The following is a 27,084-nucleotide window of genomic DNA, read 5'->3' as shown; positions in this document are numbered from 1 at the left end:
TTCACCATTTTGTTTTCCAACCTTGATATGCCAAGAGAGAATCAATGTGTCTTAGTCAGTGGTAGTCTAGAGCTTTAAAGGGCCCTCCTTCAAGCTTTAAAGGCCTGAAGTGATTTCAATTGAAGTTGGCAGGAATTTTTTTACTGAATTCAAAGGGACCAAGATGCAGATTTCAAAGATCATGAGAGTTAAAAAAAATCGGAAGAGGAACTGTAAGGCAAACACAGGTAGATGACATACATTATCAACGAGCAGAGAAACCACAGACAGAAAGAAATGAATGAAATGTCTGTCATTAGAAAGTTTAGAGGTCACTGATACTTCGTATTTTTTCAGTTGGCAAGCAAGAAGGCTTGTGAAAAAACATAAAGGAATATTTTAATCGTTGTCAGTTTCTGTATATCCTGGTTTGAACCACACCAAACTTTCTTGGAGGGAATGAGATACTTATAAATAGTTGAGGAAAAAAACCCCAAGGACTTTTCAAGGCAAAGGTTTGGTTTGGGATCAATACTTTAACCCTAATTAGAAAGACAGAGAGAAGAAAACAGCAAATCACTTAACCTCCTCATTTCTGAGCAATGTGAGACTACGGGCATGTGCCCCACTAAACAAGCTCACTTTAAGTAAAGACCCCATCAACTGCAATCTTTGAAGTGATGATGCAATGCCATTAATTGGATCTGCAATTTCCAGCCAACTGCAGAAAATCTCATTCTGAATAAAGTATGATGGTGCTGAATGTCTTAGAAATGCTACAGCCTCTTCCACCATAAGGCAGCTGCGAGCATTATCCCAGGAAGGCTGTAGCCTCATTTTATGATGGGACACAATGAGCAGCAAGGCTAAATGAAGAGGGATAGGGCCGTAAGGCCAGAGACTGCCCCTGAAAAGACCCTCACACCCCATTTTCCTTGTATGGATTCCACAAAGGACTTTCCACACGTATAAATCAAATTCCTTCTGGAGGAAAGATGAGAATGGTGAGAATTTAGGATCAATTTACCTGAAGAAAGTCCAACTGCTGACAGGGATAGCAAGAATAGCACTGGACAAAAAACACAGAATTAAGTAAGGGAGAAGGAGCACTAGAATGAACTTCATTTGAGAAATCGAGAATTATCAGGGAAGGGCAGTGATGTAGACAGAGAGGAGGTGCACGGCTGCTCCTGTATGGGTTACTGCCAGATACAGGACTTGTATCTTATTAAACAAACGATGAGCTTTGAAAAATTATGGTTTATCTACTTATATGTTTCTAAAGAGAGTTAAGCGAGATTAACATTAACATCAAAGTGCTGCTGGATTCAATCACATCTCTGCTGAACTTTAGTAATTTTGCCTGAAGACTTCTAGGTCCACAATGCCTAAAAAAAAACTTGAAAGAAGTTATCTGTATGCAAAAGAGATCAACCAAAGAGCTGGAACAGGTATTTTATTTATCAGTATACCTGAAAAAAACCCTAAACAAACCCACCTACTAAATTCCCTTCATTCCCTGAAGTCATAGTTCTAGAGATAAAATTTTCTTATGAGTAGATATAAATAATCCTCAAATAGAACAAGCAGAGAATTTACAACTTTCTTAGAAAGCACAAAACACCAGGCCACAGGGCAGTGGAACCAAAGGCGTGTGGCTGGCCATCCCTTGCTGACGATTACATTCTGTAAGTGATTAGTATAAGGCTGGTTGCGTTGTGTGACATTTCCGCGTTACATTGATTGCTGCCTCTTCTCCAGGCACCTCTCAATATCATCCAACACTTGGACAGCTGCTTTTGGAATACGAGTCCCTGGACCAAACACATTGGTAACGCCGGCTTCATACAGGAAGTCGTAATCCTGGTCAGAAAGAAATGTATAGTTAATAGTGCAACAGGAAACTGATAATTGATTTATAACTGGTGTGTGCTCTATCCTGTATGCTGGGCCTGGGAAACCACATGCAGCAAGTCTGAGAGAGGCAGCACAGCACCAAGGGAAATGGGAAATACACGGTAGTTAGGAGGTGAAAAAGAAATATTAAAAAAAATCCATGGAAAAAGTTTTATTTGTTTAGAATCAGACTAATGTCAGATCCTTGGAAAATATTCAAAAGTCAACTGGATGTGACCCTGAATAACCTGATCTAAATTTGATCTAACTTCTGATTTTCAAAAATACTGCTTTAAACAAGGGCTTGGACCAGATAACTGCCAGTGGTCTCTCGTAATCTAAGTCACTCTAATTTTATGATTGTCCTGAAATTTCAAAAAGACCTGAGAAGCAGTTACGTAGTCTCTCTTACTTCTATATAGGATATATTATACCTTTTCCAACCACAGGCTAGTAGCATCCCATTGAGAGATACTGGACAGAACACAATTTGTGTCTTAGAAAAATACTACGAGTTTTGTTGGTTCAATTTAAAAGTCTGCCATTCCTGTACACTTACCTAATTGGCTATAATAGGAAGAAGTCTCAGAAAAGGGAGTAACAGGAGATTTATATATAAAATCAGTTTGAATTTCTCTAGACAGAAGATGATACAGCCTAGATACAGATGATACAGAAGGTGATACAGCCAGGCACACTGTGGATGAACTAAGGAAAACTCAAAGACAAAAGCACAGATCTGACTGCAAGGGAATTCAACAAACTTCAACAGTTTAGGAGAAATAGTCTAGCAGGGGGAATGAGAGGCAACACTGAGGCCTGATGATGGGGAACATGAGGGGAGGCTAAACAGTGAGTGAGACATGTAGCCTATAGGTGCTGGGACCTGCCACGTGTCTTAGTCACTAGCTGTGCCTCTTCTGAACTATCATGTGAAGGCATAAAGTCTCTTAAGACAGGAGCTGGCCTTTATTAGTAATATGCAAGGTACTGGTCATTGGAAACAACAGAGCATAAAGAACATCTCCCTGAGGCTAGTCTTTTCACAACACAACTTAATTTTCCCTCCAGGAAACACTGTAAGTTAAACCAGGACACGGTCTACAGAAAACCAGATCAATGAGAGATGACAGCACTCTGTGACCATCCTGTAGATCTGTGCTGACCCTGGTGATCGTACACAGTAGCCTTCAGCACTGTAAATCACCTCTGACATTAACAGAATATATGAAATAGCTAAAACCAGCACAGACAGAAACAAAGCAGTCTCCTAGTCTTGATGGAAATGATGTTGACCTGTACCTGAGGTGGGATGACACCTCCACATATGACAAGAATGTCTGGCCGGCCAAGGGCGTTGAGTTCTTTGAGGAGTTCAGGCACAAGTGTTTTATGACCTGCTGCAAGTGTGCTCACACCAACACAGTGCACATCTGCATCAACTGCCTGCTGGGCCACTTCTCGAGGTGTCTGTATGGAAAGAGGATTATGTGACAAGCAGTAGCCCCAGCCTGGTTACTGAACAAGCATTAGAGGGAAAATCACTGCATTTGAAACACATCGGACACTGCTCAATCAGTCATACCTGGAAGAGGGGACCTATGTCCACATCGAAGCCAATGTCTGCAAATCCTGTGGCAATAACTTTAGCTCCTCTGTCATGGCCATCTTGACCCATCTTTGCAACAAGTATACGAGGTCTGCGCCCCTCACGATCCGTGAACTTGTTAACTCTGATTGAAAACACATATCGTATCATTGTAAGTCACTGAGACTCACTACAAGTATTTCCACAAATAAAAAAAGCACTGGCTGCAACTGTAGCATAACTTCTGTACATCAAATAAAAAGACCTTCTAAGTCATGGTTTGAGTATGTAGTCTGCCTACTATGTTAATATTCACGTTATATGAGTACTAACTGATTTCTTGTATTTACTAGCCTCAACAATAAAACATTCTTTTTTAAAGAAAAACACTCCACTACTTTTCTGCTTTCTAACAGACAAAATACTGAATTCTCTAAGGGTTTAATGAGCTGAATTACAACTAACTAAAACAAAATTTTTAGATTTTAAGAATAATTATGACCAATTATTTCAAAAGCACTTGCATGGCACACAGGCTACAGAGATGGGTCCTAGACATCACGCTGTGCATCACCATTCAACAGGCATAAGTCTGTGCAGGAAAGGATTACCACCAGATCCCCCATTCTGTGCACTCATTCCAGTGCCTCCCTTTTTCTGGTCAGTGGCAGTTCAGATTTCTGTCATATTAAAGTGACTGTGTAACCACAGTCTCAAGAGATTAATCTTTCATCTTATGTCTCATCCATTGAAGTGTTAAGGCTTGGACAACAGGCCCAAGCCAGAGTTGATCTATAGATGAATCCTGTATATTTTATAACTGATAACCATTGTGCTAGTAGGTATTGTACCAGGTTATAACAAACCACCTATGCTGATGTAAAAAGTGCTAAAGTGTTGAAATACTGAAGCCTGAACAACGGGCCCCGAGCTGAAGCTGCTGACTTAGTCTGTAGTCATTAGTGAAATATGTATGCTCATTAATGAAAGATGTAGCTTAGATATCACAAAACATGTCTACCCTGAATATATCTTTATCCCTCTTTGTGTGTGGGTAAGTTAACAAGGCTATGGAGCCAGCTGTCTGGCCCTGTGACCAGATGTGTGACCTTGTTCATAAATAAATTAGATAAGCAGGGAAGCTCCCTTAGCTTCCTCCTTGAGCCCTGGCCAGGCTCTGGGGGAATCTAATGTGAGAGTGAAACCAGATGTTTCCACGCAAAACAAAGGTGCCAGCTATTCTGGCTTGCTCATTTTTGGTAGATAAGGCTGGGCCCACTCACAGCGACTTTGGATGCCTCAGCTACGGGCGGACGCACCGCATAGGATTTCCCACTTGCCAGGAAAGGCTCTCCAAATCCTCGCTGTAACCGGGGCTGCCCAGCGACTGCGGATCTGGATGATGGTAATGGGTGCAAGTGGTGATGGATCTTTCTTAATCACTGTTCTCTCTCTCATGGTAATGATTTGATGCATTACCCCATATTTTCCTATTTGTTTGCTTTAAGTCTTATTTGTTTACTTTAAGTGCACTATTCTGTCTTTTCTTACTGCATGTTTTCTGTATTACTCTGTTACATTATTTAGTTATCACTAGTAAAATATACCTACTCTTTTCACTCTCATGTCCAAGTTTAATTTGCATCCTTAATCAGCAAAACATCCACGTACTGCCAGTATCTGTCTTTGAGTGGGACTACCACTTCTCAGGAATATTACTAAAAGGATTTTTTTACATTGTACTGTTCTGAGCATTCTGTTAATGATGGAGTTGTATGGATTTGGTGCACCTTGAAACCATATGCTGACCTGGCTGGAATGATCACTGTATGAATCCAGTGGCTTAGTCTGGGGAAAAGACTGACTCTCAGTAAAGCATTTATCAGCACAGATTTGAACAGCCTCAGGAGATGATGCCACGACAGGAATATGCATCATCTAAGAGGGAAAAAATAAGAACTCAGACAGCTTAAAAAGGAATTAAGTCAAGAGTGCCTGAAGAAGCAGACTGACAAAGCTTCTGCTTGAGAATGTATGAGTTGGGCCTGCCTTCTCTATTCCTAAGGACTGCTGAGAATATCAATGAAGTAGGTATCTGAATTGATTTGTGATATCTTGAAATCCTTTTCTCTGTGTTGTTTTCTGTTTCCATTATTCTCAATTTCTTATTTCCCCACCCACAGGCTCCCTCCCAACAAGAACAGTTCTAGGTGCTCCAGGCTAAGACCACCTGAGTCACAGCAACCCAGGGCTTGGTTTAAGAGTGGGGCAAGTGCGAAATCACATTTTTGAAGGCCTGTGCGAAGGTGACACATAGTTAATCCAGTTTCATTACCATGTTTACTAACTGGTACCTATGACCTTGGACTTAAAGGCAGATATGTAAAGAAGGGAGTGACATCTTGATTCTCAAGGAATTGGTTGTTTTCTGTAATGGCATAATTACAAATATTTAAACTTAAAATAAATATTTAAAATAAAACCCAACAGTGACAGCCCCCAGCACAACTACTTCCAAGTCAGGCTAAACATGACCATTGTGAACCCATCAAGTAATTCCCTTTTAAGAGATCCTGTAACTCTATTTAATGTGTAAGCCCCAACACAGCAGGGAATTATGAACATCAATTCATATTACATCACCACCCACTAGAGCAATTCAGCGTCTTTACCCAAGAGGACAGCAGCAAAGCAGAAGCTGACAAAAGGCACAAATGGGCACTGTTTTCACACATACTACCATCTTCTGATGTTTTCTCCCTCGTGATATGAGTAACACCGGTAGACTGGAAGTGGTATGTGAAAATCCAGAGAGATTTTAAGCTTACAATTTTAGGAACAGTAAGAGTGAAGTTGCAGGGCTACCTTATGGGCAGACAAAAACCAGGTTTTGCAGATATGAATTGCTGGAAATATTTTTAGAGATCACTATTACAGACTCTTCAAAAGAAGCAATCCCATGTATGGGGTCTTCAGGCAATGTTTCTCAGCTTCTTAATCCTACAGCTGCCTAGCCTGTTTGAACAAAATCCTCAAATCGTAACATCACATCAGTGGCTTTTGTTTGCAAGTAAATACAAATTCAATTAAGTTTTGACTGTTCTCTTCTTGCACTTATTTCTTCTCATTCTGCTTGGTTGCTTACAGGCATGCGAAGGACACTGTAGGTCTCTGTTTTATACTGGGGATGTCACTCAGATTTGGGGAATGCTTTTTTAGGGCACAGTGAGTAGCAAGTGTATCTTATAGATTAAATATGAGACTGTGTTCAGCTTCCTGGGAAGCTGTTCTCACCTGTTGATGGCATGAAGAATTTCATCACTCTCTCCAAACTCCTGGCGATAAGCTCCGCTCACCATTCGGTCACTGGCTTTATGCTCCCCAAACACCTTCTTCATGGCATCTGTTATTTCTCCAACGGTGCACCTAAGATAGATACAGAAACAAAGTGTTAATGCTATCAGAAGGCTTATTTGAAAACAGAATACAGAAATCACGGCCAGTGGCCCAACTATTTGCCTTGTTGCAGGACATATTCATTTACACTTGTTTCACCTTTGGTGCGACAGCTGAACATCTGACTCATCTCAGTGTCATCCATGCAAGAGTATTTTTAAGAAAATACTGTTTTGCTGTTGTGAGAAGTGATTTTACAAGTGACAAGGCAACAGGGACCACAGCATGGCAAAATATTTCAGGAAATTAAATCAAATTTTCTCAAATGGGAATTTTTTTAGCGTTCAGACTGCAAGATCTTGCATTTGGATTCATACTAAAAATAAAAATATAAATCAATAGGAAAAAAAAAAGGAAGACCATACAGAAAAGACTGAAATCTAACTTTTTAACTGGAATTTGTTTGCCTTTCCCTTGATGTTTGTATTTTAGTATTTCTTCTTCTTCTCTACTCCTGACATAGCTCCTTCATCCACTGAAATGCAGAAGAATCTGGGAAATCCATTTACATGCAAGTTATAAGCTTTGTTTGCTACTGGAGACACTGTGCATTTTCAAAATAATACACGTTTTACTGCTGCAGCACAAGTGCTAGAAGCCAGCCAGGCTGTGCTGTTTTCTTGTACAAACATCAGAAATAACAGCCTCTGACCCAAAGAATTTAAAAATCTCATGCTTGATGGATTCCACCCTTCTGCGTAAAATCTACAATGCAGACTGGACCAAAAAAGACAAGAGCAGTTCCGCTAGTAGCTCCATCACTGCAAGCTTCTTCCTTTTGGTATGAAATTAACTGGGAGTCAGTATGCACAATGATTTTGAAGGTATGCTTCTGAGCTCTTGATGAAATCTTTCATCAAAAGTATTTTTATGAAAATATTTTAGCTTATACTTGAATAGGTAAAGTCTAGAGAATTTGTGTATACTTAGAAACAAATACAACCTGCTGCAAACTTTATCAAAGGCAAGAAAGGAAAATACTACTTTTATAAAACACTTTAAAAGGATGGTTACAGAGATCAAACCACATCCACTCAGCTACTACTACGAACATTTTAAACCCCTGGAATTCCCATTTTCTCCTGTCACACTGCATTTAACTATAAGCTACTCCGAGGCAAAATTAGGTTAAGCATCCTTAGAACTTTTATATAAAATGCTCAAAGGATGTCTGGACAAGATGCAACTTCTCATCCATGTGCTTTTAGAAGGGGATGGACAAATGACTGCACTCAGTTTTCCTTCTACTGTTTGCAGTTTCAGTAGCTGTTATCTGATTCCTACCGTATGCAATCTGCCATGCATCCAATGTAACAGAAGATGGATTTCTTCTGCATTAACAGAATTCTGCAGTAATTTCAGAAAAGTATTTTGCTTCCTGTGACCCCCCCAGCTATTCTTCTAGCTTATGTTTTTTATACTCAGCAAACTTAATCATAGTTATAAACTGTAACTACGTTAATGTAAAATGGGTGAAACCCCATCCTGAACATATAGCCAAGATCTGTATAATGCATATGCCTGAAGCTGGCCTCTTATCTGTACGTATCACTCTTCACGGTTGGCCTGCTTTGTCTAGAAGGCAGTATCATGCTGGAACACACATTTTTAGCTCCTGTTATTGACACAGTCTTGGCCGCTTTTTGTCATGTCCCCTTCACCTGGCTTTCTGGGATTATATTTTTAAAGTTCTCTGCTTTCATCCACTTTTCTACTCAGCGCACTAAGGACTTCATAATTTAGAATCATGAGGCTCATAGTCTAGAAAAGCAGGTAACGCAAAGTAATACCAAATTTATAGTATCCATATGACTATGTGTGAATGTGACTTAATCTAATATTCCCTTTGAATTTATTAACAATTTAAAAAGCATTAGTTACAAATCAACCTGTCCATGATTGCATCAGGACCCACTGACATCACTAGGTAATACGCTTCATTTTTACAGTACCTGTAGGATCTTGGAAAGCTTAGCAAGCACTCACCTGAGTTACAAGAGTTCTCAGATCTTACTCACTGATATAATCAGTTTTTGTTTTTCAGGACATTTAAATAATATTAATATTACTGCTCTCTGATAATTACTAACAAAAAAATGTACTAACAAAACTGTGTAAGCGCTAGATTAAGTGAATTCCCCAAGGTTAAAAAGCAAGGTTTCAGCAGACTTAAAAATAGTATCAGTAAACACTAACTCCCTCTCAGAGTGCTAGACATCACAGATTGCAGCCTGATATAGATACATGCCATGCATAAACACTGACAAGTTACTCCTGTGTAAACACTGGCAGTTTGGTGAAGGCTTACAGGGGCATAACACGTGTCCTTTCTTCTAGAGAAAACTCTAAGCTAAGATAAATCTTTTTCTTCTGCAGAAGCAGCATCTGAGTCTAAATTCAGTATTAAAGCACAGCATGTGTAGATAGAGTTGTGGTGTGTTTTTCTGTCCTTACTATGCAGAAGTGTGAATGAAAATTTCAGGTAACAAGTGAAAAATAAACGGTTTGGACTATCAATTTTACTGAAGTATAATCTCGTGGCTGGGACAAAGTTTTTTTGTGGACTGCATAAAAAATGAAATACATTTCTTTCTTCTGTAAATACTGCTTCTGAAATCCCTGTATTTTGAAAATTCTGCCCCAAGTCTCTGCAACCCTTTAAATCTAAAATTCCCAAGTAATAAGAAGAATTTTGCTTTTAAACTATTCATGAATGCTTTCCTACTATTTACCACTAAATATTTTTTTTTTAAATCTCTGACATATATGCATCAACAGTGGAATAACTCTGTCTGGAGCCAGGAATACAGCTTCTTTTCTTAACAGGGAAGGAAAAGCATACTTTTAATGACCCTTACATTTTTCTCTAATCAGCTAGCCACCACACTGGACAAGTTCTTTACAATTTGGATGCAAAAACCCCTTCCATTTCTGTTTATTTTTACAGCAAAATTTTGTTCTGGAGACAACTGTCTTCATCTCACTATTATAAAACTTAAGTAGCATAAGTAACAATTCCTATTATTCATTTACAGTTTTTTCAAGGCATGCTGACAAAAACCTACTAGACAATTATGCAAAATTGACAGAAGTCATTTTGCCTTTATTGTATAAATTTGTGTTTCCTTCATATGACTGTTGTGGGAATACAACAGAAGATTGGCGAGGAGGACTGTAAACACGCTCAAGTGACTTGAAGCTGGGGTGCCAAAAAACACATATATCACACTAATTGTTCAGCTCTGTGTGCCTGATGGGTAGAAAGTCTGCACTTAGATAACACAGGCCTGTGAGAGACTCAGAGGCACCTTATCAAACATCCTTGAGATTCCTGCCCTGCTGTGGGAAAGATCAAAGCACAGTAGAAAAATATGCCTGCAAAAATCCCAAATACATACAGGCAAGAGCAGCAGGCCCAAGATATTTTCTTTCTTCTTTTCCTGACTAGCAAGGACTGAGCTCCGCGGTGCCTGTATCCCTGCTTGCGTGCCTCTGCCTGGGTATTGCTGCAGAAGTCCCACAGGTCGCGAGGTAATGAGAATAAATTTACTCTTTGCATTTCATCCGTGGTTTTGTGGTTGTTCCTGCATCCTGCCTGTGTCGGGTCATACATCTGCTTTGTGCAGAACTGCATGTTTTTAGAACAGAACAGAATATTTTCAGCTGGAAGGGTCTTACAATGATCACCTACTCTAACTGCCTGACCACTTCAGGGCCAACCAAAAGTTAAAGCATGTTGTTAAGGGCATTGTCCAAAATGCCTCTTAAGCACTGACAGGCTTGGGGCATCAACCACCTCTCTAGAAAGCCTGTTGCAGTGTTTGAGCACCCTCGTGGTAAAGAAATGCCTCCTAATGCCCAGTCTGAACCTCCCCTGGTACAACTGTGAACCATGCCCACATGTCCTATCACTGGATCCCAGGTAGAAGAGCTCAGCACTCTCGGGAAGCTGCAGAGAGCAATGAGGTTGTCCCTCAGCCTCTTTTTGTTCAAGCTAGACAAACCCAAAGTCCTCAGCCACTCCTCACAGGACATTCCTTCCAGCCCTTTCATCAGCTTTGTTGCCCTCCTCTGGATGCATCCAAGGACCTTTGCATCCCTCTTAAATGGTGGGCCCAGAACTGCACACAGTACTTGAGGTGAGGCCGCACCAACGCTGTATACAGGAAGATAATCACCTCTTGCGACCGGCTGGTTATGCCGTGTTGGATGCACCCCAGGATGCAGTTTGTCCTCTTGGCTGCCGGGCGCACTGCTGGCTCCTATTGAGCCTGCTGTGACCAGCACTCCCAGATCCCTTTCTGGGGAGGGCTGGTCTCCAGCTATGTTTCCATAGCACCCTTTGTTTACCTGTTAACAGGTAATTTACAACCTAATCTGTAGTTTTAAGTAAACTTAAAATTAGGAAGTGCAGACCAAAAGATAGCTATTGTCTCTGTTTCATGTTTTATCAGTCTATAGCCCTTACAAAATGCCTGGTGGCAAAGGCAGTATGTTTGTATGTAAACTGTAGTTTGCAACTTATGAATTTCTGTGCTGCTCAGAACTACTGCTGACCAACTGTGCTACATCAGAGCCCTCATTGCTCAGATTCCCTGTGCTTCATCAAAAGCAGGTGATTTCCAGACAAGAGGAGCTTGGCTCTTGGCTATGCTTTTGGGCAATTCAGCAAGGTCAGTGGGATGAAAGACAACCACAGCTGTGATGGCCAGAGAGGATATTGTTCAATTCAGTGTGTCCTACCAGGCACAGGATCCATTTCCTTCAGCGATTTGTGCTGTGACTCTCTCCCAGTGGTTCACAACCAGCTGTTGAGCCTATGTTGCACAAATATGAGTTTGAAGAAAGTCAATGACCATAATGTGCCTGTTATGAATCACAGAATCCTCTAGGTTGGAAAAGACCTTGAAGATCATCCAGTCCAACCACCAGCCCAACATTAACAGTTCCCAACTCCACCAGATCCCTCAGTGCTAAGTCGACCCGACTCTTAAACCCCTCCAGGGATGGGGACTCCACCACTGCCCTGGGCAGCCCATTCCAATGCCCAACAACCCCTTCTGGAAAGAAATACTTCCTAACAGCCAGTCTAACCCTGCCCTGGCGCAGCTTGAGGCCATTCCCTCTTGTCCTATCACTTGTTACTTGGTTAAAGAGACTCATCCCCACCTCTCTGCAGCTTCCTTCCAGGTAGTTGTAGAGGGCGATGAGGTCTCCCCTCAGACTCCTCTTCTCCAGACTAAACACCCCCAGTTCCCTCAGCTGCTCCTCGTACAACATGTGCTCCAGACCCTGCACCAGCTTCGTTGCCCTTCTCTGGACACGCTTGAGTAACCCAATGTCCTTTTTGTAGTGAGGGGCCCAAAACTGAACACAGTAATTGAGGTGCAGCCTCACCAGTGCCGAGTACAGGGGTAAGATCCCTTCCCTGTCCCTGCTGGCCACGCTATTTCTGATACAAGCCAGGATAACATTGGCCTTCTTGGCCACCTGGGCACACTGCTGGCTCGTGTTCAGCCGGCTGTCAATCAACACCCCTAGATGTAGTCCATTAATGCTTTTACAAATAACAAAACCAAGGTCTCCAAGGAGAGAAACTAGCAGTTGACTGGTCAGCTTTGATACGGAAGAGATGAATCCCTGGTAAATCTAACACCATCCTCCTGTGACCTTTGCAGTTCAAAGACAGGTGTAGACATGCTGCTGGCAGAACTATGACAAGCCTTCTGTGGAGAAAATATATTCAAAATATGTCTGTTCAGTGTTCAAGGAAAGGGAATGAAGGAATTTGAGACATCACAGTAAAAACAGAACAGTGCTCCAGTAAGGAGTGAATTTGGCTTGCTCATTTCTGGGGCATTTAGCTAATTAAGTAACAGACAGGCGTGATCTATTCTAGAGACTGACGCTTACTTTGAAGCAGGAATGAAAACAGTCTTAAAAGCACCTTAGGTGAAAAAAGTAAATGTTCCACTGGATTCTAAAGGATGCCTCATTGCTCTACTCAAGAGCATCTTTTACATCTTTGCCTGGCTAAGTAAACTTACTTCTCTTTCAGTCAAAAAATTTTTCACACCAATCTGTGGTGCAAGGAAGGATGAAGCAACAGACCATGATAAGACTGTGAATATCCATTTTCACATCTCAGCCACTTCTTAAGCTCCCTGACCTATGAAATAGCACAGTGACAGAGAAACCTGGTTATGTCCTGAAACTGGTAAGAGTCTGAGTTGTAAACAACAGTGTGTATGAACAACATCGTTTCATACGAGATTTTTGCATCCATATTCTTTGTGAGAAATTAAAGTGTAGACTTAAGAGACTGTACAATGTAATAGTCTATCTTACAATGTCAAATTGCAGCCATCTTTTAGTTCCACCTTGGAAAAAAACCCCAAAACATCTCAAGACACCAACCTCACTGACACCATACCCAAGAACAGTGGAAAGATGAACACGAACCATTGATTTTCAGACAGCAGTTGGATATTCACCCCCACGCCCATACCTTGAACGTGCTGCTTCCACTGCAAGCGCAAGTAAGTTGCCTTCCCCAGTAGCAGCACACTGTGTTAGAGCAGCGAGACATTGCTGGGCTGCTGCTTCATCTCTACTAGCCTTCACCTAACATGGAAGAGAAAAATATTCAGTTAAAACAAACTACAAGGTGACCTGGGAAGTCGAGTGTGTAAGACTTTCTGATTTCAAATATTAATTCTGGAGGCGTGGAATTGTCAACTGTCAATATATGCTATATATTTCAAAAAGAGAAGAAGTAAAAAGGTGTCTCAGACCTTAAAACACGCGTACAAGTCCATTAAAGAACTCTAAAACGATTTTATCTACAATTCTAATTACAAAAGTGGATGCCAATTGCTGGTTCCATAACTCTGTCCCTTAACAGGGGACAAGCTGCACCAAATAGTCTGAGTGATTAAGTGATGTTACATACTTTTAGAGCAAAACATTGCATAGCTATTTTCTATCTCATTTTCAGAAAACGTAAAGTTCTCAATTTTGAAGGATTAGACATATTCATGAGACTACCTGACATACAATGATTAAAACCAAATGAATGTGACAAAAACGCTGTTGTTTGGATTCTAATACTGTGTTTCTTGGGATTTTCCATCAGCCTCCACTGAAGTTGAACAGAAATCCAACTTCTCTGCTAAAAATTACAGCAGATTCTCAGAAATTGGAGGGTCAAGTTTCTGGAAGGTCACCTTTCCTTAGCATTACTCAAGTTCTATCTGCAATTACAAGAACTTTCATTTTTAAGAAGGTAGTTCCCACCTTATTAATCTTCTCGATCTGCTTGCTACGGACTGAAGTATTATCAATAGCCAGAACTTCAACTGTCTCCTCTTTTTCTAGCTGATGCTTGTTTACTCCAACAATTACTTCAGACCCTATTTCCAGTGGAAACACCAGAAACTCAGAATACATTTGCAACTACTGCGAAAAGACACAATATTAATAGGACAAGAAAATGTTGAGCAATATAATGCAGCACTTTGCTTTGTAACTATATACATTTCAAATATTTAAAATTTATTCTTATAGGAAGGACTTAAGTCTGTATTTTCCATATTTTATGATGAGAGATGATTACATGCATGAACATTCAACTCAGTGAATAGTGGGCCATAAAAAAGATTTGAAATAGAACAATATTTATCTTACAAACTGATTTAGTAATGACTCACTAATATACATTAGCTATTTTTCTCTTTTTAAGTTTACATAACTGAATCTTACAGAATTAAGCAGAAGTGCTGTTCTCCTGCCTTGCTCTGCATTTACTTTTCTGATTTGCCAGATAAATAAGAAAGTGAAGTTGCTACCAAAAACTACTCCATGTGAATAAAAATTAATTTATCATGTTGGAAAACTGTATTTTAGCTTTCTGCGAGTATGGACTTTACAACCATTCTTATTTGCAGTGCCTGTTGACACTACTACACTCTTCATAGCAACATGAAGTAATTTTCCTTGAGAGAGAAAACACTGAACTTTATTGATTATTCTTTATTGGTCTCAATTAAAGACCTGCTTAAAATTTATCCTCCAAACAAAAAAGTTCAGATAATTTCTTTTATGTTTGAGTTATCCCAAGTTTCTGTTACTGGACTGCTACTGGAATGCAGACTACAAAAAGCGGAATAGAGCTATAAGTACACATGTATACACATCTCCACATATACTTACTATATGTGTACATATGCATATACATACATATATATATATCTCACAAAGAGCTGTATCATTCTCTAATGTGCATTTTTTCTGGTCTTCAGTAAAAATGGGCAGCTCTCAAGCAAAACCGGGAATTTGGCCAGATCATTCAATATTGCCATCTGCTGGCAGTCATGCTTTTAAATTCAGGAGTCACAATTTAAAAGACACTATCGGAAATTAAGCAATTAACTGTTGAAGACTCAAAATACTCCTTTAAAATAAGTCTTTCTAGTGTTTTGTCTAATCTAGTCTTAAATATGTCAAGCAAGACTGTTTTCATACTGGTATTGTGTCTCATATATCCTGCTAGCTCTTTCCAGAAGCTTTCACTGACATAAAATATTACCATTTTATCATTCACAATCTGCTACTCCTAAATGAAGAAGAAAAAACCCAATGAAAATGTGTGTAAAAAACCTTTATACAAAGGTATTCTATTGGCAATTTTCCCTTCTTTCATCTCCCTGCTCCCTACCAGAGTCAATCCTGGCTTGTCTTCGGGCTGCACACTCTTCAATACGAAGTTTGGGAATCCCCTCAGCAACAGCTTTGGCCATTCCACCCATTTCTTCTATCTCCTCAATAAGCTGAGAAATGAAAAGGATTAAAAAAAATGAGTAGTAGTAAAGTTCACAAAATGAGCTTTGCACTTGTACTGCCATCCAAATTTCTATTGTATCTATGTATACAGTCCTGTGCTCTTAAAAGTGTGTTTCCAATCTCCATGTCTCTGACTACAGGTTTTGGTATAAATTAAGAGACATCTCAAACAAAAGAGCATTTTTATTACCAAAGTTCCATGAATTCATTAACAGTGCACAGCATATTGTTCAACCAGTAACACCCATGGATGAAAAGGCTTAAAATTTGAGCCCTTGACTCTGCACTGGCTTCTGCCTGCCAACCAGCCCTTATGGTTACATGTATACAAACACAAATGAATTGAAAAAAGCCAGGGTCAGTTCTCTGATCCTGAAGTCAAGTGGCATGGCATGGTTCAGCTCTCACACAGCAGAAGCCTGTTCAGCTCCCAAACAGGGTGACTGCATTCAAACTGCCTACTGAAAATGGCCATCAGACCATGCCTGGCACTGTCTAGAAGAGTCCTGGTTGTCAAGGGCATAAAAAACACGTTAGACACTGTTTGAGCCTGTATTAGCTTATTTATTTGGGACTTTGCATAAGAGCAACAATTTGCTCAAAAGAGAATCACTGGGTTTAGCTTTAGGCCAAGACATGTAGGCATGTATCTTTATGCAGGATTGCCACCACTCAGACTATGGCTGCACAGTATTTTTCATGTGCAAGTAATGACTGACAGCTAAAAACATTATTTAAAAAAGTATTTTGATCCAACAGAAAAATTTCTCCTAAATTCTGCATAATACTCAAGTATGGCCAGACAACGTCTGCCTACGCTTGGCTGTAAAACTTTGCTGTCAATAACCCCCTAGTTTTAAAGTCTCAAGATCACCATAGGCATGAGTAGTCATGTAATTAAGTAGGTTGGTTTGACTCTTTCTTCTGTTGAACTCCTTTTTTTTTTTTCTTACACGTAAACCAGAGATCCCAGCAAACTGAGAGCCTTCAGCATGCAGGGGACTTTGCAGTGCTTCATTATTTGTTCCACACTGGGATACTTCCCTTTTGAATGTAGTCTACTAGAAGGCTGAAATCTCTCTTTCTCTAAATATGCACTGTATTTTTGTAAAGTTCATTTACAAAGAAATCACCGAAGCATAAGCGTAAAATAATTCCTTCTTTAAAAGTTACCAACTTATCATGTAGTGCCTTAAAGGACATTTCTCAAAACTCCTATACCTAAAATTCTCCCACAAAACATAAAAGGTTACGTAAACTGACCTTTAAAGCAGCTTCATAGACATCGTTGGTGAGGCACTCCATGAGGTAAGATCCCCCCCAGGGGTCCGCCACTTTGGGAATACCTGACTCCTCTTGAATGATGATCTGCGTGTTCCGAGCAATGCGAGCACTCTTCACTGTAGGCAAACCCAAGGCTTCATCAAACGAATTTGTATGCAGGGACTGTGTACCTCCAAACACTGCAGCCATTGCTTCGATCGTGGTACGGATAACATTGTTAAAGGGATCCTGGATGGAAAAGGAAAGCTCTGAAGCTCAACAGTCCTGCCGTGGGCTAAGGCAGATTAGTCACACATATACTACTACAATGAAATGAATGCAAGATTCCCCACTGAAACACTGTAATCATAACTAAAGCTGAAAAAAACCCCAGTCAATAACAAGCATCCAATCAAACTGATATATCACCTACCAATATCTCTAACAAAGAGATTAATCCATAAAGCAAGCCAAAATTATCAGTGTATGAGTAAACTAGTGAAGCAACAAAGCAAAGCCTAACTTATATATAGTGGTGTGTCAAAGAACTTAACAAATCCAAGTTAACAAATCCAACTTAACAAATCCATCAGGTAGTCCTGATGTCCCCTATCCTCAGATGGCAGAATTCTCAGAGCTGCGAATAGCACATCTGTCAGACAGGTTACTAGCCAAGATCTGTTCTGGAACTAAATGTGCTTAATATTTTCATTAATGACAGCATTACATAAAGGTAAGAATTACAGTTGAAATTAGCTGGTGCTATAAAATTGAAAGATATCTATGGGAGAACTGGGATATTAAGCAAAACAAAGGGATAATCTGGAGTACAAGGTATACTCAGTACTACAGAATATAATCTCAGCCTTTAGGTCAAAATTTTTATCTGCTCTTTTCAGACATCTAGACAGTTGAGTTGTATATACGAGCCTTTACAGTCAAAGAAGAGTTATTGTGATCTCCAGGGGGTGACTTATGTTCTGAGATTAAGTGAAGAATCACACACTACAGCTGCCTGTTTTATTTTATGTGATTACTGAGGGAACTTAACAGTAGCTCAGATAGTATTCCTAATTCTTGACATGCTCATCTGGGACGAAATCTATCCAAAATAATTAAGAGCTACCAATGTAACAGGACCTTGAAGAAGGCAAAAATGAATCATGAGATCTGTGAATTATATTATTTTCCATAAAGAAACTGAATTAATATCATTATTTTACAAGCACGTGGTAATTCTACCTACACCGGAGACTATTTCTGGTTCTGGTATTCCTTTAAACAATTACAGAAAAATGTGATTTGGATGAGCAAGAATGTAAAACCTAATTTATGAGTGGATACCTATCTAAAGGCAGGCCAAAGGAAAATATATTTGCCCTCTGAAACATATAAGGAGTAAACACTGGGCACTGAGGAGCTGTATTAAGATAAACAACAATGTTTTGAAAAAAGGATTATGATCGGGACAGAAATATATTTACAGTGGACATTGGAACATGGTTGAATGTACTTTTGGTAGTATTAATCTTTTTGCAGTCATACAATACTTCTAATTAGAGGACTTGCAAAGGCCACTGTTCAGAAAATTCCCTTGTTTTAGTTTTACTGTGTTCCTGTAATGTAAGTAAACATTACATTTGCTTGGAAGAACAAAATCAAGGCACAAAAGTCAAATACCAATGGTTGCAATCACAACCTAAAAATAACTCATCTTGCATGACTTTGATTGAGAAGCAGGCCTTGGAATAAGAGCTGGAAATCCGCTCTGACCTCACTTGGGAAACTATATACAGTCCAATGATTTATTTTCTTGTTGTGATGTAACTCAACAGGAAGAGCAGATAGTGCACCCTGTTTTAAAAGGGGAGACAAGCTGTAACCATTACTTCACTCTTCAGCAGTGAGAGTCAGGGGAATGAATGACTTCCTAGGCTTCTCAAATGAATTCTCAAGCCAGTGATCCTGAGAAAAAGGTGCCTCTACTTCCTCATTCAGCTGCATTTTTAAAGGATAACTTACAGGACAAATCCAAGAGTGAACTTCATCCTCTGAGTCTTGAATTAATATAAGCACCTCTCTGCAATTCTCTCTCTACTTAGCAGGTTTGGATCCTACTCTCAATTCAGTATCCACTAGACTGGGAATACATATCCTTAAGACAATGATTCCAGAATGAAAATGAAGGCAGACAATGAAGAGTTAGGCACTGAGACTCTGCCTATCACCATACTGGAATCCTTTTGTTAATACAGTCTCAAGTCTTTTAGCTTCTGTCCTTTTACCTGAGTGCTACAGGGCAGTCCAGAATACTGAGGTATTTCATAAACCAGCATTTAGGGAAGCAATGCTGCTGGCATTCAACAAGACTTTTTGTGTTATGTAAGCAGAAAGATGTTTCCAGTGCTAGTGTGTGCATCTGTCGGACTGAGAGTAAGACAGGTTGTCTCCTTCAGAAAGCTTCATCTTTATGAGTAAAACCAGCAGCCCCCTTTAAGATGTACACCATGAGAAGATAACTAAATGAGGAAGTTGATGAGAGTCCAATTTCTAACCTGCTCAGTGAGTGACCAGCCCGAAGTCTGACAATGAGCTCTCAGCAGAAGAGATTTGGGATCCTTGGGCTTGAACATTTTCTCTATCAGGTGAGCCCACAGCCGCCTCCCAGCTCTCAGCTTCGCTATTTCCATATAGAAGTTCATGCCAATTCCCCAGAAGAAGGAGAGCCTGTAATAAGAGCACATGAACAGGATAAAACATTAAATCATTCTAACACCTCTGTTTCAGTAAAGGAGAAGTCCTACAGCAAGGTCTCTGATTAATTTACTATTACAGATATAACCCAGACATAAGATGATGGGAACATTCCTGGACACTGATGCCAGCTGCTACAGGATGATACACATTTATGCCAGTAAACTGACTTAGCCTCCAAACAAGGTGACTGCAGGCAAACTGCCAATGACAGTGGTCCCTGGAACTGCTAAACTGTCCCCAGGGACTGTTTTGGGGGAGCCCTAGGTCAAGCAGTGTCACAGAGAGTGACACACTAGTGCCAGGGAATGCTCCTGGACACAATCTACTAGTGTAGTTAAGCTCATGAACTACTTACAATAAGAAGACATTACATATTATGAGCATGCTTTCTTCCTTTTCCTGATGATTTTAATCAAAATTCCAAAACACACATCAGTTCAATATTGAATAGCATATCAGAGAACAGACTGATTGATTTACTTTTTCCTACTTATAGCTTCTATGATTTATAAACATAAACATGCATAGTTAAAGCCAGTAAAACTCATATACTAAAGATGCACTTTTTAAACAGTCAATTAGCTACTGAAACAATTTGCCAAAGGCTCATACAGATTCTCCATCACCAGAAAGTCTGAAAATAAGGCCATACCTTTTTCTACATGATCCACTTTGATTTTGCCACAGATCTTGAAACAGGTTAATTCACCTGACTCCTACAGTTTGAATGTGCAACAGGCTACGTGAACCACACCTTTTGTTTTTTAGACTCACCATATAGTTAGGGAATCTGTAAATCAACTAGACCACTGAAACTGTGATTCTGCTTAGTTTGGCAGTAACTATACAAAAATACAATGTTTGGCTTAAAACTAAATTTTATTTTTAGGAAATCTGCAACTGTAAATTGAACGACCTTAACTTCCCCTTGTTAAGCATTTTTCCCAAATATTTTGAAATAATAATAATGAAAAAAATTCAGTAACACTACAGCATAAAAGAACTGCAAGAGCTCTTGCTGCATTGTGCAGTCCTAAAGCTACAACTGTGTTAGACATAAGAGCTTTAGAGATCATCTTTCTGAAACCAACTGTCACAACAGACCTTGACAATGCTTGGGCTTGTGAATGAACTTTATTCAGTTTATTAGTGTAGATGTAGTCTAAGTGTCTGCTGGACCAGATACATTTTCCTGTCGCTGAAAATGTGTAAAAAAACCCAAAACAAAACCTATCTGCAATGTGAGCATTGCCACTATTGCTTATATGTGTAAAAATACTGAATTTGATATTAAACTCTAGAGGTTTTATGAAAAGTGAGTTTTATACTTGCAAATTTCTTTAGCTTACCTTGGTGCAAATTCATCAATGGTAAGGCCAGCTTTAAGTCCAGTTCTGCAGTACTCCAAACCATCTGCTATAGTATAAGCTAATTCCAGAATGGTGTCAGCTCCTGCCTCTTGCATATGGTACCCGCTGATTGAAATGGAATTAAATTTTGGCATATACTACAAAAATAAAAGACAACAGGGTACAACAGCAGAAGTGGGGGGGGGTCAGATAATTGTTCTACCAACATTCATAAATAATCCACTGTTTGTAGACTCCGAATACAACCCATGTCTATTAAGTGGTTTTAGCAGATGTTTACTTCACATAATTTTACCTTTTTGCACTATTCATTGTTCTTAAACTATCACCCACCATGGTAAGTATCTTTCTCAATTACAGGCTGTGTGCCAGGTACCTCTCTAATGAAAACCCAACTAAGAAAACAACTGGTAGTGCTGAACTTCCAGTCATTACCTCCTTCGCATGTTTAATTTTGCAGTAGAAGTCCTTCAAGATTTCTTACCTCTTTGTTCCTGCTTACAGCTGTATAATCACAGAATCACAGAATCGTCTAGGTTGGAAAAGACCTTGAAGATCATCCAGTCCAACCACTGACCTAACACTGACAGCTCCCAACTACAGCATATCCCTAAGCGCTAAGGCAACTTTACTCTTAAACACCTCCAGGGATGGGGACTCCACCACCTCCCTGGGCAGCCCATTCCAACGGCCAACAACCCCTTCTGGAAAGAAATACTTCCTAAGAGCCAGTCTAAACCTTCCCTGGCACAACTTGAGGCCATTACCTCTTGTCCTAAATGCTTCTTAATGTCCTAATGCTTCTTAACCATGGGGCTTCTTACTTTCTATGCAAAGGACAGCCTGTCCGTTCCTCGTCTCCAAGCCTCCTGCCATCCTTTCAGGTTTAGGCTCATCTTAATCTGATTTTGATTTGGACAGACTTAAAAATCTTAAAATATATGCTGTAAGTGATTTGGGATCTTAACTTCTCCTCCCAGCTTTTTCCACAACCACATCACTGTTCACTATGACAGGTCTTCCTGTCTTCTGCTTTGTTCTCCAAAGTGCCTTATAAATAGTTAACTAGACGTAATAACAGAAGTAAATACACTTAAACAATGAATACCTTTGAGGTGTACTGGAAGATGTCAGCAATAATCCGCATCGATGGTTCGGGGGGGAAAATATACGTATTTCGGACCATGAACTCCTTCAATATGTCATTTTGGATTGTCCCTGTCAGCTTGGCCTGAGGCACTCCCTGTTCTTCTCCAGTTACAATGAACGTAGCCAACACGGGAATGACTGCCCCGTTCATTGTCATAGAAACGGACATTTTCTCTAAAGGAATTCCATCAAAAAGGATTTTGGTGTCTTCCACTGTATCAATGGCAACTCCAGCCATCCCAACGTCTCCTCGAACTCGTGGATTGTCTGAATCATAACCACGGTGGGTGGCTAAATCAAAAGCAACAGATAATCCCTGCTGGCCAGCTAAACAAAAAAGAAAAATAAAACAAAACAACAAAGAGAGAGATTCAGAAGTGCTGAACAGACTTGAATTAAAACTGGATCTAAACTTATTAATTTTATTTTACATGATCCAGGCTTGGACGACACACCAATTTTTGATGTTAAACACTGTTCCCTCCCCAAACTTGTCCAAGGTCTTCCAGTCTTAAACTTTAAATGAAAAAGCTTTGAATTGAGAAGAAAAAAATATTGTAGTTCTTTTAGCTCAGCCACACAATCAGCTTATTGTGCTTAACAAATTACTGAGTAACAGTTTAGCCACAAGTTATAAATGTGCATAGACAGACACTATCAGGGCTTGTATACAGAAATTCTACTTAGCTTAGATGGAAACAAAACTGTGATAAACTATGTCACACTACCTTCTCTTTATCGCAAATTAAACACACGCATGGTTTGTTACCCTGGCTTTAGTGACATACCTTGTTTATTCATAAAGCAAAGTCATTACTAAATCTGCAGTAGAAGAAAATTATTCATATAAAGCAGGGAATGGGACAGTTAGAGATCTAGGGGGACTTGTTGCTGCAACCTGAAAGCTGTAGCTGAAACTCTGCTACCTGCAGGCATTCACTCCCTGACCAGCACTGCTGTTCTCTACCTAGTGCATTTGCAAATCCACTTCCCAAAACCAACAGAGCCCTTGTCAGATACCAGCTATTGTCTTTGATCTAAAAAGCTAGGTGTTCACTCTGAAGAACAATGACAAAAAATTAAATTTCTGTCTAGTTTCAAGCAACAGAAATTTCAGCAATTATGAGAACTAGTAATTAATTCTTTTTGAGCATTCCTCTAATTACAGAGAGATTTTAATTGAATTATTAAAAATGCTTTACAAATTACTAGGTCAGATTCAGAATCTATGTTAAATAATTCAATATTAATACGACCATTAACAGAACAAGATAAAATTACAATATCACAATGTCAAAATTCGATTAAAGATGAAAAATCCCTGGCAGCAAACATTCGTGAGTAACTGAGCTGTTCTACCAGCTAACCCAAGTGTAGCACTTCTGCTTCAGCAGTAACATTCAGCAATGAGTACATTCAGAACAATCTTTCTATTGAAATGTTTGTTTGCAAATCCCTAATACCCTGTCTTTGTAATTTCTTAATTTCCTGACAGTTTTATAAATGGAAAGAATCAAAAATACTTGTAAGGATACTGCAGCAGCTAATATTGCTTCATATTAGCTAACGCAAGAGGTAAAAATCTCAAAACTTCTCCCCCAACCCTAAACAGTTATGTTTTGAGTAGGAGGGACTGTACAGTGGGAAAGAAAAGTGCCACAGATTTACTACTCAGAAGTCAACTTTCAGTAGTCTTTTGTTTTGACTGGTAAGGTTATAATTAACTTAAAACAATTGCTAAGATATATGACTGGTATAAAACTAATGCTTCAGTCTATCAAGAACAACTTTTTAGTTGTGGTTTTACAATGCCTAACTCAATAGTATATTATGATGAAGATCTGTCTATTAGTTAAATAAATTGCTGCAAAGCACAATACTCTGCAGAAATACTGGGAAAACTGCTCTCAAATAAGGAACATACCAACACTTTTAGGAAGCTGGCTTTACTGATACACGACCAATTACACTATTCATATGTACTTATGAGTTCATTTAAAATTTATAATGTGAGATGGAACCCCAAAATGTCAGAATGCACTAACATCAGAAGTTTAGTTAAGTGACAAAGTTCATCATTTTTTTCCATTGCAATTTTCTTTCACGGTCACAAAATGAGTGTAAAGTGCTCCACGATCTCTGGTTGGACCCTGGGATGCAGCCAAATTATGTCTAACTCTTAAGGCAGAATAATTAAAAATAGAATTTCACACATAAATTTTTCCATCTCAATAGCAAAATAAAGCACAGGCAGTTTCAGAAATGATCCAGTTTCCCAGTGATAAAGAAATACAGCGCCACCAGGAAGATCCTATCAGAAACCAAAACTCACAAGGTGGAATAACCACATTTGCCACGTAATTCACCATAAGAATGTTCCCCCTTGCTTTACAAGGCAACGTTGTTTCCCAAATCAGCTACCTTACCTTTAATGTTGTCCTTGTAGAACTTATTGCTCTCCTCCACTGTACTGAAGCCAGCATACTGGCGGATAGTCCAGGGCCTGTATGTGTACATGGTTGGGTAGGGTCCTCGAGTGAAAGGTTTCACCCCTGGCAGCTCCTCAGGGAGGTCTTTCGTGTCCCTTTTGGAGTATAAGGGCTTGATGTCGATCCCCTCTGGGGTGTGCCAAATTAAATCCTTTGGATTCTTGCCTTTCAGCTGCTTTTCAGCAAGGGCAGCCCACTCGGGGTGCAGTGGCTGCCCATGCAGCGAACGCCACGCGAGCTGGCAGGCTGGAAGTTGTGGCAGGCATGTGCAGCAGTGGGGCTGTAGGCGCAGGAGAGCATCCTTGGCTCTTAGCATGTCTGCCCCACTGGTTGGCGAGTATGGGGTAAACTGAAGAAAACAAAAAGATGTATTTTGCATTATCATATAAATCTGACATGGGAGAGGTAAGCACGGTGAGGTCAAGCAGTTTCCTAAACCAAAAACAATTACTCAGGAAAAAACTAAGTATATTTATTCACTTACTCATTTGACAAACACCCCCTCCCCTTGGCTTTCAACCAGACAATGCATAAAAAATTTCGGGAAAAATTCTACATTTTCCTCTAGCTGAGGAAAACCTTCCTACAACTCATCTACACCCACATATGAAATGTGTAACTTATTTCAGTCCCTAAGTAGCACCATTAATCAGTCACTGAAAGTGTCAGGAATGAAGATGGTATCCCAGCTACCTTCTCAGCTTCCCATCTCTGTCTCTCATCTATGAATTCCTTAACATCAAAGAGGGACCCTCAACACCAGAGAGGCACTCTGAAGGAAGAGGACTGTCAGAAAAATGCTGACATATCATACACCTTGGGAAAGGTGCCTTGGGATGAATGAAAATCACAGAATCATCTAGGTTGGAAAAGACCTTGAAGATCATCCAGTCCAACCATTGACCTCACACTGACAGTTCCCAACTACAGCATATCCCTAAGCACTAAGTCAACTTTACTCTTAAACACCTCCAGGGATGGGGACTCCACCACTTCCCTGGGCAGCCCATTCCAACACCCAACAACCAGTTCTGGAAAGAAATGCTTCCTAATATCTAGTCTAAACCTTCCCCGGCACAGCTTGAGGCCATTACCTCTTGTCCTGTCACTTGTCACTTGGTTAAAGAGGCTCATCCCCAGCTCTCTGCACCCTCCTTTCAGGTAGCTGTAGAGGGCGATGAGGTCTCCCCTCAGCCTCCTCTTCTCCAGACCAAACACCCCCAGTTCCCTCAGCCGCTCCTCCTACGACATGTGCTCCAGGCCCTTCACCAGCTTCGTTGCAACTAGATCACCTAGTCCAACCATTGACCTCACACTGACTGTTAAAATCAGAGCTATACTAAGAAAGAAAGGAATAAAAAAAATGTGATATGCAAGAACACGGGGATAATACAGGTTGCAGAACTCGTCTCACCACGCATGAGATTGAGAGGATGGATAAATTCAGTAACTCCTGAAACCTGCACGCTCCTCTGCTTCTGCTCTCTGTACCCTATCCCTGCACTTCCTCCCAGGCGAAAGTTTTACATCTTGGCTCCAAGGGCCAGTCACCTCCTCTCTGCCTCAGCTCCTTCACAACTCCCTGGAAACACACACTTCCCTGACACCTTATGAGAAAGTCTGCATAAAACTGGAAACCATCTCTATCAGTGTGATTGTGCTGCAGCAAGACGCTCCACACAGGTGCTTTAATAAGATATATGCTACATGTGGTATACATGTAATCTGATGAGTACAAAGGAGCACCAGAGGAGCACTCAGTTCCGTGCTGAGACGTGACCCTGCAGCCAGGATGGAAGGCAACCTCGGCCTCCACTGCTGCGCGGGTCCCAACGCCACCCCTCCGGCCTTATACCCCGAAGGAACCACACAGCTTCCCTGTCACCCTCCTCCTCGCCTCTCCCTCCACCCCTCACACCACAGCCGGAGGGGGGAAAGGAACAGAAAACACCGTTCACCGGCCCGGCCCGGCAGCCCCACACCGCCCTGACAGGCCCGGCTGTGCGCAGCGCCGAGCGTCCAGCACGCCCCGCCGCCACCGCCCGCCCCCAACACGCCCCCTCGGTGGCCAATAGGGACGGGGGGCTAGTGCGGGGGCTGCCCTGGGGGGTCGCGTCCCTGCCCGCCCGAGGGACGGGAGCGCTGGGCGGGCTGCGGGCTCAGGACAGGTCCCAGCCCCCCCGCCCCGGTACCTGCGGGCGCCCCTCCGCCGGTCCTACGGTCCGCGCGCAGTGCGCATGCGCATAAGGCCGCCCCGCGCCCCCCCTCCTCGGGGCGGGGCTGGCGCAGTGCGCAT

The 27,084-nt window shown here is 40.7% G+C and overlaps 1 protein-coding gene across 1 annotated transcript; it reads right to left on the bottom strand.

Annotated features, from left to right (window-relative positions):
- Nucleotides 1-1,418: 1,418 nt before the first annotated feature.
- On the bottom strand, nt 1,419-27,054 carry MMUT (methylmalonyl-CoA mutase). The gene is made up of 13 exons (XM_074861375.1): nt 26,981-27,054; nt 24,726-25,137; nt 22,259-22,626; nt 21,130-21,287; nt 19,579-19,750; nt 17,024-17,272; nt 15,636-15,747; nt 14,216-14,331; nt 13,428-13,543; nt 6,758-6,889; nt 3,461-3,608; nt 3,178-3,345; nt 1,419-1,842 (listed from the first exon to the last, which is right to left on the bottom strand). Exons 2-13 carry the CDS (start codon nt 25,102-25,104, stop codon nt 1,714-1,716), a joined length of 2,247 nt encoding a protein of 748 aa, XP_074717476.1. The 5' UTR covers nt 25,105-25,137; nt 26,981-27,054; the 3' UTR covers nt 1,419-1,713.
- Between the last annotated feature and the right edge of the window lie 30 nt (nt 27,055-27,084).

This window comes from Strix uralensis, chromosome 3 (assembly GCF_047716275.1).
Source record: "Strix uralensis isolate ZFMK-TIS-50842 chromosome 3, bStrUra1, whole genome shotgun sequence".
Lineage (NCBI taxonomy): Eukaryota > Metazoa > Chordata > Aves > Strigiformes > Strigidae > Strix > Strix uralensis.
The sequence above is the reverse complement of the archived record's forward strand: the minus strand, read 5'-3'. Positions and strand labels throughout refer to the sequence as shown.

Coding starts and splice junctions, on each gene's coding strand:
- MMUT (XM_074861375.1), bottom strand. CDS start 25,104: ATGCTAAGAGCCAAGGATGCTCTCCTGCGCCTACAGCCCCACTGCTGC. Junction 22,627..24,725: donor CTACAAGGACAACATTAAAG/GTAAGGTAGCTG, acceptor TTTTTTGTTTAG/CTGGCCAGCAGGGATTATCT. Junction 15,748..17,023: donor TCTATGAAGCTGCTTTAAAG/GTCAGTTTACGT, acceptor TTCATTTCTCAG/CTTATTGAGGAGATAGAAGA.